Source organism: Myxocyprinus asiaticus, chromosome 16 (assembly GCF_019703515.2).
Source record: "Myxocyprinus asiaticus isolate MX2 ecotype Aquarium Trade chromosome 16, UBuf_Myxa_2, whole genome shotgun sequence".
Lineage (NCBI taxonomy): Eukaryota > Metazoa > Chordata > Actinopteri > Cypriniformes > Catostomidae > Myxocyprinus > Myxocyprinus asiaticus.
In genome coordinates, this window is record NC_059359.1 from 27906662 (window position 1) to 27923305 (window position 16644).

Genomic DNA, 16644 nt, shown 5'->3' on the forward strand with positions numbered 1-16644 from the left:
GTCACACTTTATTTTACAGTGAACCTATTATTGTGTATTTACAAAAGTAATGAAAAAGTGGTACTAGCATATTGTTATTGGTATTGCTATGCTAATCAATAATAGTACCATGTAACTAGTTCACCCAAAAATGTAAATTCTGTCATCATTTGCTCATGCTCATGTTGTTCCAAATCTGTATGATTTTCTTTCTTCCGTGGAGCACAAAAGATGTGAAGCAGAATGTTAGCCTTTCACTTTCATTGATCTTTTTTCCATTCAATGAAAGTAAATGGTGACTGAGGCTGTCATTTTGCCTAACATCTCTTTTTGTGTTTCACGAAAGGAAGAAAGTCATACTGGTTTGGAACAACAAGTAAATGATGACCGAATTTATATTTGAAGGTTGAACTAGGCTATTCCTTCTACCTTTCTGCTTATTTGCAAAAAATAAAAAATAAATGCCTTGCCATTCCAGGTGTAAAGGCCATTCAATTATTTATTAACTGCCTCTCTCTGGACTGATTTGCACTGTCCTTTAGAAAAAAAGAAAAGAAATGTCGTTCAGGTTGTTGACAGGTAGCAACAGGAAAAACAGCCGATTTAGTGTATAATTAAGATCTGATGAGTCATCAAGAGGAAGCAATTAGTTTGCTTTCTACAGAGTCATGACTATTATATTGTCGGAAGTTGTTGACTAAAGTGCTTTTGGAAAATTTGTAATAAAGACAAAACGGCACATGATTTAAGGTTGATTTTTAAAGTTTGATTTTAGACCCATTTCAAACATTTTGAAAGCCCAGACCCCTGGTTTGTATATGATCATTATTTTTTATAGAGCTCCCACAGAGTGGAAAAGATGCATTTTGTACTGCATTACAAAATTAATTTGATGATGAAATGCAGGTTTAGTGCAGCTAAACCCAGTGTAGCTATCCATTAGAGAACATTCCGTTTTAAATATGGCCGAAGGGATTTTCTTAGATACCCAACACAGCAAGAACACTTAATTTGATTTTATTGTAAGCTGTTTGGTGTATGCGTAGTTATGTGTTGCCTGAATACTTCTCATACCATATCTGCTGAGAACATCTTTGTGTGCCAGTTTTGGATTTTATGCGCTCTTCTGTGAGGTTTCTGTTGAGACTGGATTACTATCTTTGTGTGTTTACAGACTTAAATCTACATTAGGCACAGATTTGTCCCCAGATGTGTACTAAATCTGACAAAATTCTCCTTTAGGATGTCCTTATTTGTTAAAACGATATATACATTTACAGTAAGTAAATGTTTTTGAAAACTTTAAAAATGCTTTTTTTAGGGTTAGGGTGTGGGCTAGGGTTAGTCTATAGTAATTATATTCAGCTGTATATAAAAAATAATATAAGTCTATGGTTTGTCCCTATTTAGATAGCTAAGTAAACGTGTGTGTTGGAGAGGGGGAATGATGGAAGTGTAAAGAGGATCAGCTGTGGAAGAACATCTTACACTTCTTACACCAGTGTGAGCCGTTACCCTATCCGACCAGTTTCAATGTTACCTGAAACCCTCCCTGACTCCACTTCACCCTTTCTCACCCTCTGTAGGCACCCTCTATCCTCACTGCTCTCCTTTCAAATGATTTGCCTTGTCTTAAAATAGTGAAGAACTTTCACAAATCACACTATGTGTTAGATTGAGAGTAACATTGCAGGTGACCTCAATTTGACCTAAAGGGGACCAATAATAAGAGACGTGCTGATATTGAAGGTAGATACAATAGCCAATAATTATTTTGTTTGTAATGACTAATAAAGTTAATTATGGCTGGGACTATAAATATGTATTTCTTGCTTTCTTGTATACAGCGTTCAGTAGATAAAAATGGATAACTAATACTATTGAATCCTGACCAGTGTTGCGTAAGTTACTCAAAAATAATAATACACTACAAATGACTAATTGCCTAACTAATTTTGTAATCAGATTGCTTTACCGATTACTTCAAAAGTAATCACATTACAAATTATTTTACTCTTAAGTTACTTTCTGTTCATAGAGTTTTGTTTTTCCGCTTAAATTTAAAATATTGTCTATATTTCCTCCTTGTTCATTGCCATAGTTTCTTTAGCTGTCACAAAAAACACAAACAAACAGATATACATACAGTTGAAGTCAGAAGTTTACATACACTTAGGTTGATGTCATTAAAAATCATTTTTTAACCTCTCGACAGATTTAATATGAGCAAACTATAGTTTTGGCAAGTCGTTTAGGATGTCTACTTTGTGCATGACATGAGTAATTTTTCCAACAATTGTTTACAGACAGATTGTTTCACTTTTAATTGACTATATCACAATTCCAGTGGGTCAGAAGTTTAAGAAGTTAACTGTGCCTTTAAGCAGCTTGGAAAATTCCAGAAAATGATGTAAAGCCTTTAGACAATTAGCCAATTAACTTTTGGATAGGAGGTGTACTGAATTGGTATTTTAAGGCCTACCTTCAAACTCTGTGCCTCTTTGCTTGACATCATGGGAAATTCAAAAGAAATCAGCCAAGACCTCAGAAAACAAATTGTGGACCTCCATAAATCTGGTTCATCCTTGGGAGCAATTTCCAAGTACAAACAGTAGTATGCAAGAATAAACACCATGGGACCACACAGCCATCATACTGCTCAGGAAGGAGACGCATTCTGTCTCCTAGAGATGAACGTAGTTTGGTGCTAAAAGTGCAAATCAATCCCAGAACAACAGCAAAGGACCTTGTGAAGATGCTGGAGGAAACAGGTAGACAAGTATCTATATCCACAGTAAAATGAGTCCTATATCGACATAACCTGAAAGGCTTCTCAGCAAGGAAGAAGCCACTGCTCCAAAACCGCCATAAAAAAAGCCAGTGCACATGGGGACAAAGATCTTAATTTTTGGAGAAATGTCCTCTGGTCTAATGAAACAAAAATGTAACTGTTTGGCCATAATGACCATTGTTATGTTTGGAGGAAAAAGGGTGAGGCTTGCAAGCCGAAGAACACCATCCAAACCGTGAAGCTTGGGGGTGGCAGCATCATGTTGTGGGGGTGCTTTGCTGCAGAAGGGACTGGTGCACTTCACAAAATAGATGGCATCATGAGGAAGAAAAATGATGTGGATATATTGAAGCAACATCTCAAGAAATCAGCCAGGAAATTAAAGCTTGGTTGCAAATGGGTCTTCCAAATGGACAATGACCCCAAACACACCTCCAAAGTTGTGGCAATGTGGCTTAAGGACAACAAAGTCAAGGTATTGGAGTGGCCATCACAAAGCCCTGACCTCAGTCCGATAGAAAATTTGTGGGCAGAACTGAAAAAGCATGTGCCAGCAAGGAGGCCTACAAACCTGACTCAGTTACACCAGTTCTGTCTGGAGGAATGGGCCAAAATTCCAGCAACTAATTGTGAGAAGCTTGTGGAAGGCTACCCAAAATGTTTGACCAAAGTTAAACAATTTAAAGGCAATACTAACAAATACTAACAAAGTGTATGTAAACCTCTGACCCACTGGGAATGTGATGAAAGAAATAAAAGCTGAAATAAATCATTCTCTCTACTATTATTCTGACATTTCACATTCTTAAAATAAAGTAGTGATCCTAACTGACCTAAGACGAGGAATGTTTTCTACGATTAAATGTCAGGAATTGTGAAAAACTGAGTTTAAATGTATTTGGCAAAAGTGTATGTAAACTTCTGACTTCAGCTGTACAACATACAGTATGTTTTAAATGTGTTCTACATAAATATTATTTTAGTAATTTACTTAGGGTTAGGTAGGGGTGGACGATGTGACCAAAATCCTATATCATGATATGAGTAATTCTATATCATGATAACAATATATATCCAGATATAGTTACATTTTTAAATTGTATTATATATTAAGCCATGTCGCAATGTGTAATTTTGAGTAATCTAGTCAGTGAATTAAATACTTTATAAATGAAAACTTTTTCTCTTTATTTTGAACTTGACAAAAATAGTCAAAGTATTGTTGTTGTTGTTGTTGTTGTTGTTGTTGTTATCATTATTGTTATAACTTTCCTCAAGACAACTTAACATCTTCTCAAAGCAATGCAAAAAGTAAAATAACATAAATTAAAAACAAAATCCTTAAATAAAACACTTAATTAGGCTCTTCGTATATCTGTGTATATCAGATGTTTAAATTGTGCTGTGTTAATTTGATGTTATTGTAAATTGGTATATGTCTCATCACTGTCATGACTGCTATGTTGATTGGAACTGCACCCAAGAATTTCACACACCATTGCACTTGTGTATATGGCTGTGTGACAATAAAGTGATTTGATTTGATTTGATTTGATTTGTGTTTTTAGTAATCTCTATAAAGAACATATAAAATATCTGAAAGAAAATATGGCTGGTTGTTTCCTGATATCAAACATCATTCAAACAGAATTTTAGAAAGGGTTATGATGTGTATTTTAAAAACCCACTTGACATCGAGAGAAACCAGAATGAGTAACAGGTGTGAGCTGCGCTTTTTCTGTCACCGGAGCACAAATGAAGGGACTGGGATGACTTCAAGACTCGCGCGCACTTGTGTGTTTCAGACTGTGTGCAACACTCGCACAAAACACAGCTGCATGTGTTTGGATGGGAGGCATGTGACGGACGCTCAAGCAAAATTTCATGCCGCAGAAGTGGATTCAGTGTCATTTTTTCTCGCGTTCTATACAAGCTTTTCATCTAATGACACGTGCAGCTGTCAGTGAAAAACTGTGTTCATTATTTCAGTCTCACGTAAAGCCCTGACCACTGAGATATACACGCACATTGATATTTACATATATCGACATACACAATGTACAAACCTTGCAAATCTCTGTTTTCTGCTCTGTATCGTGTTTTCTAAAGCCAAACCAATTCCACACCAAGGAGGACACACTTTTCCCTTCACAATCTCCTCTCATCTTCTCATTCATATGAATTTGAGGAACAAGCAGGGGTTAGGTTAGGTTTTTAAGGGTCAAGTTATTAAGTGTTAAGTTATTAACATCACTGAATGTCAGAAACTTTAATTTGATTACAAGAATTTGAATTGTAATGCATTACACTACACTACTAGATTACAGTAACTAATTACTTCATAATCAGATTATACCCAACACTGATCCTGACAAGTGTATACAGTTTGGAAAAAGCAAGGCCTATTTTAATCTGCTTCCATTGTTGGCCTAAGCAGGCCGATGATGATCATTTTGCATACTAACGATATGGATGTCAAAAGTACCTTTACTTTGGTACTAAGTCAGTACTAAAAACATTTATCAGTACTGGTCTTTATACAGTATCTGCAGTACCAAGTACCAACTCAAGTCAGTTCGCAAGGGCTACCCGACTGGCAGGTGAATGCTTTTGAACATAAGATGTGTATGAGATTTTGTGCTCTGTGATGTGCGTTAACAGTTAAATTAACTTTTTTATCAAAACGGCCATCTTGGCGAAGTATTAATGTAAACACTGTTGGCTTGTCACAGGTGAATGTAAACAGGTGGTACAAAAACAAAATTTGTGTCAAAATATTGGAGCTGTTCATTAGGTTTTGCAGTACAAATGCTGCCTAATAGACCTGCCGCTGTCTATTTTGCAGTTATATACACAACAAGATTGAAAAGAAAAATAGAAATCACTTACTGCTCTTTATTATTTCTTTGTTCTTTATTACTGACTGTTTATTTGAATATTTATTTGAAAAACTCATTACCCAAAAATCATCTCGCTCTACATCTGGACTGTTCGAGCAGTGTCTGATCTCTCACTCCACCTACTCTCTTTGTCTCTGCAGGGTTTGCGTTCCCAGACTGGGCCTATAAGCCGGAGTCCAGTCCTGGCTCCAGACAGATCCAGCTGTGGCACTTCATTCTGGAGCTGCTGAGAAAGGAGGAGTATCATGATGTGATTGCCTGGCAGGGGGACTACGGAGAGTTCGTGATCAAAGACCCTGATGAGGTGGCCAGGCTGTGGGGCGCCCGCAAGTGCAAACCTCAGATGAACTACGACAAACTCAGCCGAGCTCTCAGGTAAGACTCTAACAAGACTCGCTGTCTTCCCTGCTGAAAAAAAAAACATCACCAGCAAATGTTTTGAAAGTTGGTTCCCAGTATGGAACGCTGGTGTGCTGATGTCCACACCAAGCTTTTTAAATACACTGTAAAAACGTTAACCTAGTAATTAAACTAAATTTGCTGGTTTGATTCAGGTGAAAAATCTTATTTATTTTTCTGAATCAACCTGACTACATTAGGTTACACCAACAAAACTCATTTTAAGGGTTAGATAAGGTAGAAATAGCTCCTTAAGGTAACAATTGCAGGTTACAACTTTTTACAGTGTAGCTAAACCAGCAAACATCTTTGCTCACTCAGCATCACAAAAAAGACTAAGCTTGTCAACAAACTTCACCAAGTTTTGAGGTTGAACAGCATGGCTATGCTGGTTCACCAGCTATACCATCATAACCCATCATGGAAATTCATGCTGGTCCAAGCTGGTCTTTTCAGCAGGGTTCTCCCTGTCTTTCTGTCTCTTTGTCCCAGCCTTTATTTCTATTAACAGTCACTTCGCATGTTAATCATTAAGTAATTAAATCTGAAACAAGTACATTATGGTACACTTATTTCAGGCACAATCCTCCTTAAGCAACCTGGCTTTAAGTTTACAGGGTACAATGGAAATAGCTTATGGATCACAATTTGTGAGATTTGAACTTATGACCTTTCAGTTACAAGGCCAGAACTATCACTCCTAAGCCACACCACCTCATTGCATCTGAAAAAGCTGATAATTACAAAACCTGTTCTATCTTAAGCATGTCCAACCCCTTAATCATTCACTATGTAAAAGCTGAAATCCTGAGACAGTTTTAGTTTGACCAATGAAGACTAAGGCCTATTTCTACTCAGTCTAAATGTAGTGCAACAGAGGCAAGCATACTGAATGGCTCTTGTGTTGTGTTATGGGATTGACCCTGCCGCTGGAGAGCTATGACTGTGTGAAGTCTGATCTCTCTGTAATCCCTGTCCATTTACCTATGCAGGAGCTCATCTAATTAGAGGACAGACAGGTGATTGTATTCTAAATGCTGGCTGGCAGAGGAGCAGCCAACAGATTTAGTCTACACTTTTTGACCTGATCCTCATTTGTTCATGCATACCTTTATTTTCGTCCCTGACTTACCCTCTTTAGCAGATCAGTGTTGATCCTCAAAGTGGATGGAGAGTGATCCCACTTTGTCTATATTTTAGAGTCTTCTCGGGACTCACTATAAGTCAGCTGAATTACACCACACAAGGGGTCAGAGCTGGAAATAATCAATCATGCATTCAATCTTGCACTACACAGACGTTTTGTCCAACCAAATGCTTTCTATAATGAGAATGTCCCCCAACTAACACCACCTCCAACTGACCAGCAAGGAGCAAATTATGGTTCATGAATGTGACACAGTTAAAGCCTATGGCAATTTTTTAAAATTCATTCAATATATCACGCTCAAATTAGTTTAATTAGGAAATACATCAACATGGGGAAAAAATTTGCTTGCCAAGCGATTTCACAGGTGCGTGCTACGACTGCTACGAGACACCGGATTATTCCTCTTCAGGAGCTTAGACCCATAAAGATGTCTTTTTATTCTTCAAGACTCAAATTAGACAAATGCATTTATCTCCAGTTCTCCTCACACACACGCTCTTGACTTGCACATCATCCACTTTTATTGTTTTTACCTTCATCTCCTGATGTTTAGTGCCATTACATCTTCTTCTAACGCTTCATGACAGCAACGGCTTAAATGTGAATGTTGCCACCTTATGGACTGAATAATTAGTGCAAATAATTCCAGGCGCATTCTGCGTTTTCAAAGACACACGGTTAGAAAAATCAGGCTGCGTGCGTTAAGTGGTTTAGCACTCTGCTGATAATGGGATTTGCGTCACGCACAGCGTTCACGTCTGACCGAATACTTTGGGGTTAACCGTGCATCTTTGAATGCGCAGAATGTTCTTGCGCCTGGAATTATTTGCACTAATTAGTGGGTCCACTAGGTGACATTTAAGCCGGTGCTGTCATGAAGAAGAGCTAGAAGATTTAGCCGCAGCTAAACATCAGGAGATGAAGGTAAAAAACAACAACAGCAGATGTGCAAGTCAAGAGTGCTATGTATGGAGGTCAGGAGGTACCTGCATTTGTATAACTCAAGTCTGAAAGACTAATAAGTCATCTTTATGGGTCTAAACTCCTGAAGAGAAATAGTCCATTGTCTCATAGCAGTCGTATGAGCCATGTGGCAACCGCCTGTGTATGTGCACAGTCATATGTAGTATACTTTGACAGGCTCACATTCGACTGTATGCAGACGCTGAGCCTTAAAATCGAAGTATATTTTGGGCTTTAGTGGAGAGGCCTCTATGCGTACTGCTGATTACAGACTTAAGCCAGACTATGCAGCAATAGCATGTAATTTTCAGTGTTGTGTTAAAGGAATGGATTTAAGGAATCACATCACGTAATTCAGTGCAGTATGGAGACAGTTGGAGCTTTCATTAGGAAATGACAACAACGTGATTTAAGAGATTGCATGATTGCAAACATTGAAGAGATCTCATGTTAGCAGCATAGTGAGGGATTAACCGTGAGTGCGCATTAGTCTGTTTTTTATGTCAGTTATCCAGAGGAAATAAACATCATCTTAAAAGCTCCACCACTAATGTTGGATAATCCAAGTTATACTCTTCTTTATTTCTCTCAGTTTCTTTCCTGTTCTATTTTTAGCTCTGTTTTTAACAGATTCGATTTTTTTGCCTTAAATGTATTCTCTTGTAAATAGAAAGCATCATGAGTGAAATGTAAACTGTTCACAGGCATATGACGTCACTTTGGCTGGGCAAATAAAATATTGAATATTCACAGTATATTCACAATGAGTCTGATGAGCTTTTTAATTTGCCATTAGGTTTTATAGACTATCAAGTTTTGCAATCTTTTCTTGTATCGTGACTTTGCAAGTATGAAAGCGTTAAGGCAGAGATTTACTCAATTCGATTCATTTCAGTTAATCACTTCAAACTGTCCGTTTCAATGAATAATTCTGATTTGATGATTTGCTTGTCTCATTACTAAGAAATGTTCATGGAAGTGTCCAAGTGGCATTTTTTGAATTCTTAAAGTATTAAAATGTTTTAATAGAAAATATACTGTATGTTAGTAGCTTGAATATTGGCATTCATTATTAGGTATTTTTATGTAAATAAGGAAATATCTTTCTTCCTTTTCATTTAATGAAAAACATGTTGAAAACATGCCTTTATTATTTAAACTAGATTTTTTGCTAAAAATTTGTGTATTTTTCCTCACGTGTTGTGTTTGGAAGAAGTGTCACTGTGAAGCAAAGCTATTGCTGCCTTAATTTTATGTGACTTTCACCATCTCACATAACAAAGCAAGTACTGACACAGAGTTACACAGTTAGCCCCTTTTCCACCGAAATGGCGATGGGTCGTGTGCCAAGCCTGTGCTCGGCTGGTTTATCTTCTCGTAGACTATTTTTCCTTTGCAATCTCTAGTTCATCTCCGATCTCCATAGCAGACCATTTTGCAAGTAGAGTGCTCGTTTTGTCCGCATTTCCTCAACGCTTTTGATATCTGAGGGGTTTTTATTTTTGTTATAGAGTGATAAATTATTCCTTGTTGCAGACGGTAGATACTGTTGTTGTTTGGTCAATTTTACCTGATTGACGAAACATAATCCCGCCCACCACCCCTGACGTAATCTGTTCCTGCATAGAGACCAGCAAGCTTTTGGGTCCGATGCGGAACCAGTTTTTCCACCCCTGAACCCGCCCCCGAACCATGTCCTTGGAAAAGGGCTATTAGTGGTGGGACTACTATTCTATGCTGATGAAGTGTGGATTCACATCCATGTTTTGGGTGGATTGTTTTCTCTTTGTAACCCGTGGCTTTCTGGTATTTTTGCATGGATTACCAACTTTACATGGTCATGACAGGAGTTGAAATATTGAATACAATACTTTACACAGACGGTTACTAAGTGATTTTATCACACAAGTCTCATGTTAACACGAATGATGTTCAAGTCAAAACCGTGTGTATTTTAAGGTTTATTCAAGTGCAATGCCCCATAGACTTCCATTGTAAGAGAAGTACTAATAACACAATTTTTGTGTGTTTTTACAAACTGAGGGATGAGCTGAAATTGTTTTTTTATAATCGACAGCATGCCGAAGATTTCAATTTATTTAAACCCGGAACATTTCTGTAAGACAGTACGACATATTGAAAACACTGTACTTATATTTCAGCAACATGAAATTAAATATGCCGTCTACTCTAACATCTATTATCCTTTCTTCTCTCTCCTCACTCCTTTCCAGTCTCATCCTGTTCCTCTCTTCTTTTATTTCCTTCTCTTCTCTCCTCTGTTGTCTCTCATGATGTTGGTGACTCACCACCATTCCTCCACATCTACGCTGCCTCCCTACCCCACAATCCCACACTCAACTCCTCCATCTGATTCATACCTTCAGTCTGACACTTTAGAAATCATAACAGGGTTTTCACATTTAACCCTGCACTCTTGTAACGTCCCATTATTCCAGAACAAACGCCTCTTTTCAGACATTTCTTGGCCACTCTGTGGCATGTATTGAAATCTGGATTACTGCTTTAATCTAGACTGGAATCTGACTTGATTCTGGCAGAGTTAGGGTGTTGTTTCAGTTATGTTCTGCTGTGGATGGCCTGCTGGGACTTGAGCTCATCTCTTTCCTGCCACACACACGCGTGTGTGGAAATTCCAAAAAAATTCTATTGTCCACTGTTGATGTTCCATAGAACATCAGGACACAGAAATATTCCACCTTTACTGTCTGGTTAGGCACATGATGGACGCCCAGCTAAACATTCCTCTCTTACCAAATCACATCCCACTCTCGTCAAAACTGTCCCATATTGGGACAAACTCAACTATAGGACTCAATAAAGCTCAATAATTATTTTAAATCCACTGTGGTTACATGTTAATAGTTTTTCCTTTGCTAAGCTATCTTGGTGCCATTTTAATATTGTGATCATTTAGAATGTATCAAGTTCCCCTTTTCTTCCCTCAAACTGTGTTTCCCCTTTTTGTTCTGAATGTACTAACTACTGTAACTAGTGAGTTGGATTCAAGAGAGTCCTGGCGATACAATATTATATTTATATCTGGGCAACAATACATTATAAAAGTGTATTTTGATTCAAACTATTATATATTTGACTAGTTCGAGTGCTAAACTTCATCGAAGAGATGAAAAATGCCACTTAAATTGACTAAAATGCTCCCTAAATTCGTAATGAATTTGTTTTATTTATGTTTTATGTATAAAGATGTTTTATTCTAGAGTAGACCTAGTTAAATATATTATCATACAAAATATAAGTTGATGCTGGTAACATTTTAAAGGTATCAGCCTAATTACTCAGATTGAAAATTAATTTTAATAAATTGATTAAGCTTAAATATGGTTAGAAAAAATATGCCCTCATAAAGATAAAAATGCCTCTGAAAATCAATTACATGGGGCAAATTTTGCTCCTTAATAAAAAAACAAAAAGTTAATTTCTGACACGGTACCAACTTTATAGATTTGTATTTTTACCTTATTCTTTATTTTTATCTAATAGAAATAATCTGAGGGTTTGTGTGGATCTAATGCCATAAAATGTTTTGCCTTCTCACATACGTGCTATGAGTGTTGATCATATCAATTCTTACTGTTTGGATATTGATACTGTATTGTGAGAAAAAAAATCACAATACTTTAAAATGCCCCCCAACCTCTAGTACTTACAGAAAGTCAAGGGGCATCTCTGTCATCCGCCGTCATTTTAAACGTGTCCGTGATGTTATTATTTTAATGTGAGATGCTCTCGATACAGTCATCAGCATCACAGCTGATCTGCCGTTGATTGAAGTGGCTGGCCGTGATTCCTTCTTCACTCTTTGGAGATTTGATTAAGATTGACTCTATGTGTGTGCGTATGTGTGTGTGTGTGTGTACTTGTGGAAAGAGTGGGTCAGAGGCCTTGTCCTACAACAGCTCTCTTTGTTTGGAGGTGGATGACGACATGTTCGTGTGTGTGTGTGTGTGTGTGTGTGTGTGTGTATTTGAGGGCAGTCTTGTGTCTTATTGTCAGGGACAGAATGAGCTCTTTATTAGCTCAGTGGGTGGAGATACACACACACACACACTAATGCAACACTGACATGCACTAACACACACAGCATACAAAACATGATGTTTATCTCTGGATTCTCAATAGAGCTTATGGATGGAGTGGATCTCACTGTTCTGTTACCATCCGCCCTAGAGCCACGGCGGCCCACTCGCACCCCACCCCATCACTTCACTTCACTCTGTCTGTGCCCTCCTGCCTCTCTCTGTCTCGTCCCACAAACTCAAATCTGTAAACTTATGTTGATTTTTCAAAATTTCAGATATTCATGAAGATATTTTCAGATTTGTGAGGATATTTTCTAGGGCTGTCACGATTACTCTATTTAATTTGATTACTCGATTAAAAAAATTCCTCGATTACAAAACAACCGAATCGACAAATCGAAAATAAGGCGGAAGTGATGCGGTCCACGGACGAGGGTCCGAACACATAACAACAAGAGGTCTCAGCTATGTGAGAGCACTTTAATTTAGATGTGAAAAACAATGCAGTCGACCTGAAAAACCATAGCATCACTTTAGCAATGCAACAGCACTTGAAAAGATGACATCCAGTTTTCATAGACCCGCCGGACACAGCACGGTAAATTCACTGCATGCGATTTGCGGTGCTGCGCGTTCAGATGTGTGAGAGAAGCTGAGCCTTTTGTTTCCGTTCAGGACACACTGAACTCAGCAAAGGGGAAGAACAACAACATTGGAATGCACTCCAAACCTATTTATCTACATAGTTGTTTGCAATATAGGACTGAATCCAGACCGAAGCTCAGCGTGTCCCTGCCATTAAAGACACACGCATGTCTCGCGCCCTGCAGAAACAATATGAAATGGCCTTACCTGAACGAATAACAGCTATTATTCACATGTGAAATTATTAACAGTGTTTACTCAAGAAAGAACTGAATGTCCAGATGATTAAGGGCATTTTACATGGTACGTGGTAAGCGATTAGCTTTGACTATCTGAGCAGTATGTAGCACAAGTTCAACAGTGCTGCAGTTTAACACAAGAGAGTGAAAATATCTTGCCTCAAATACTGTTAATATTGTATTCCGTGTTGCATGTAAGTAATGTTTAAAAAAACAACAGCCAAATAAAATTGCTTTTGTATCTCTATTTAATTGTTTAACCATGAATATAACTCATCCTCAATAAACAATATTGATGGGCAGATATTTTTTGCAAAAATATTTTATTTCCATGGTCTGTTTTCCCATATTTAAGTTCTAAACAGAAATGGGTAGGTCATGTGGAACTTGTTCGTGAAAAAAATACATCTTGCATAAAAAAAATAAAAAATAAAAAATAAAATAAAAAAAAAGGTTTGGCACACCAATCTACAAAGTAGCCAATCTCTGTTGGCTTGAATTATATACATTTTTTATATTATAGATCTGCTTTGGGAGTCTGTTTGCACAATCGTTTTGTTGTTTGTTTGTGAGGATATTTTCAGAAATTAATGAAAATATTTTCAGAGAGTTTTGATGTTATTTTCAGAAATGTGTGAGGATATTTTCAGAAATTTGTGAGGATATTTTCAGAAATTCATGAAAATATTTTCAGAATTGAATGAGGATATTTTCAGACAGTTTTGATGTTATTTTCAGACAATTCGTTAGGATATTTTTCAGACAATTTTGATGTTATTTTCAGATATTTGTGAGGATATTTGCCGACATGTGTGAGGATATACACTATATTGCCAAAAGTATCCGCTCATCTGCCTTTAGATGCATATGAACTTAAGTGACATCCCATTCTTAATCCATAGGGTTTAATATGACGTCGGCCCACCCTTTGCAGCTATAACAGCTTCAACTCTTCTGGGAAGGCTTTCCACAAGGTTTAGGAGTGTGTTTATGGGAATTTTTGACCATTCTTCCAGAAGCGCATTTGTGAGGTCAGACACTGATGTTGGACGAGAAGGCCTGGCTCGCAGTCTTCGCTCTAATTCATCCCAAAGGTGCTCTATCGGGTTGTGGTCAGGACTCTGTGCAGGCCAGTCAAGTTCTTCCACACCAAACTCGCTCATCCATGTCTTTATGGACCTTGCTTTGTGCACTGGTGCGCAGTCATGTTGGAACAGGAAGGGGCCATCCCCAAACTGTTCCCACAAAGTTGGGAGCATGGAATTGTCCAAAATCTCTTGGTATGCTGAAGCATTCAGAGTTCCTTTCACTGGAACTAAGGGGCCAAGCCCAGCTCCTGAAAAACAACCCCACACCATAATCCCCCCCTCCACCAAACTTCACAGTTGGCACAATGCAGTCAGACAAGTACCGTTCTCCTGGCAACCGCCAAACCCAGACTCGTCCATCAGATTGCCAGATGGAGAAGCGTGATTCGTCACTCCAGAGAACGCGTCTCGACTGCTCTAGAGTTCAGTGGCGGCGTGCTTTACACCACTGCATCCGACGCTTTGCATTGCACTTGGTGATGTATGGCTTGGATGCAGCTGCTCGGCCATGGAAACCCATTCCATGAAGTTCTCTACGCACTGTTCTTGAGCTAATCTGAAGGCCACATGAACTTTGGAGGTCCGTAGCGACTGACTTTGGAGAAAGTTGGCGACCTCTGCGCACTATGCGCCTCAGCATCCGCTGACCCCACTCTGTCATTTTACGTGGCCTACCACTTCATGGCTGAGTTGCTGTCATTCCCAATCACTTCCACTTTGTTATAATACCACTGACAGTTGACTGTGGAATATTTAGTAGCGAGGAAATTTCACGACTGGACTTGTTGCACAGGTGGCATCCTATCACAGTACCACGCTGGAATTCACTGAGCTCCTGAGAGCGGCCCATTCTTTCACAAATGTTTGTAGAAGCAGTCTGCATGCCTAGGTGCTTTATTTTATACACCTGTGGCCATGGAAGTGATTGGAACACCTGAATTCAATTATTTGGATGGGTGAGCGAATACTTTTGGCAATATAGTGAATATATAGAAATTTGTGAGGATATTTTTTTTTTAAAATTTGTGAGGATATTTTCCGAAAGTTTTGATGTTGTTTTCAGAAATTCATGAGGACATAAACATTTTTTTTTTTTGATTTATTCAGAAATTTGACGTAATTTTCTGAAATGTGCCCCTCATATAGTGCAACAAATACACACATGACAGGAACACCAGCACCATGTACCTCTATGTAAATTTGTTCTGACTGATAATCCTCCCTCTCCTTTTCTCTCTCTCTCCCTTTGTCTTCCTCATTTTATCTCTTTTATAAATCAGTTGTTCAGATCTGATTTTTGAATACCAGGAATCGCTGCAGTGTTTTTTTTTTTTAGCTCCTATATTCCCGTCAGTTACAGAATATTTACTCTGAGAGCTTTTAATAATCTGCCGTTTAATCCAAGTCCTAACTCAGTAAAATCTGATTGTTTCCTGGAAACCTGCTTGACTATACCACCTAAAATCATTAATTCAACAAAGGGAATGTGTGTCTAATTGTTTCTGTTACAATTTAGTCATTTCATCTCTTAATCTCAGGGAATGTTGGTCAGAACTTATTGTTTCTGTTAGACCAGCCTGTATGTGCACATATGTGTGTGTAACAGATGGAGGGTTATTGCCACTAGATGCAGATGCTCAAAGAATACTTTCTTCTGCTTTGAAGTCAGTTCAGATGCTCTTTAAAGTGTGTTTGGGGAGGGGGGGCATAGCTTTCTCATGCTGATCTGTGTGATAGAGCTTAAAAACTTTTTTGACCAATGAAATTGTCACTTTTGCTTCAGAAAAGTAACAATTAAGCAGGTACTCACTCACTTGTTTTATACAAGATTGTCGCTCAGAAAAGTGCAGAATTTGAGCATCAGTTTAGATATAATTGTATAATTATAGACTGGTTTTCATCATCAAAAGGGCATTGTATTTCAAGGAGGTTTAACCTGTGCCTGAGAAACCAGCCTCTCTATTCAGAAAACATCTAGAGTCACAGTGCGTCTTTTTCTAAGAGCCAGCCGTCTCTGACACTCATAGAAGGCACAATCCATGAATACGGTACACTTTGGTGTTCCATGTCTTTCTTTATTATTAGAGACACAAACCCCATTTTTTGTGAGAAAACCCCATTTTTAGACATAAACCCCATTTTTACTGTATCTATTAAACTGATTTTCTGAATATGAACCTTCTCCTTTCACACACCATATGTTGAATAAGGGAAAAAAAACTTTCAGGCGAATTAACGAAACAATTTTGCCATGTTATGCTGTATTTCAGCGCAAAAACCTGCTTTATTCACTAACCATCCGCAATCTAGTTAAGCAGGCGAAATCAGCACTGAAAAAGCGCTGCTTCTTGAGTATTTAAATTGTCATTGTATTCCTCCCCACGCATACACACTTCTATCTGTGTAAATTAAACTCATTATAGATT

At 38.0% G+C, this 16644-nt stretch overlaps 1 protein-coding gene across 1 annotated transcript in view; it reads left to right on the forward strand.

The window, feature by feature from the left end:
* Positions 1-16644, forward strand: part of LOC127453955 (ETS domain-containing transcription factor ERF-like) — a 73147-nt gene that overhangs the window by 37844 nt on the left and 18659 nt on the right. Inside the window, exon 2 of the mRNA XM_051720793.1 lies at positions 5811-6045. Coding sequence (XP_051576753.1) covers positions 5811-6045 — 235 coding nt within the window. The remainder of the gene's footprint in view (positions 1-5810; positions 6046-16644) is intronic.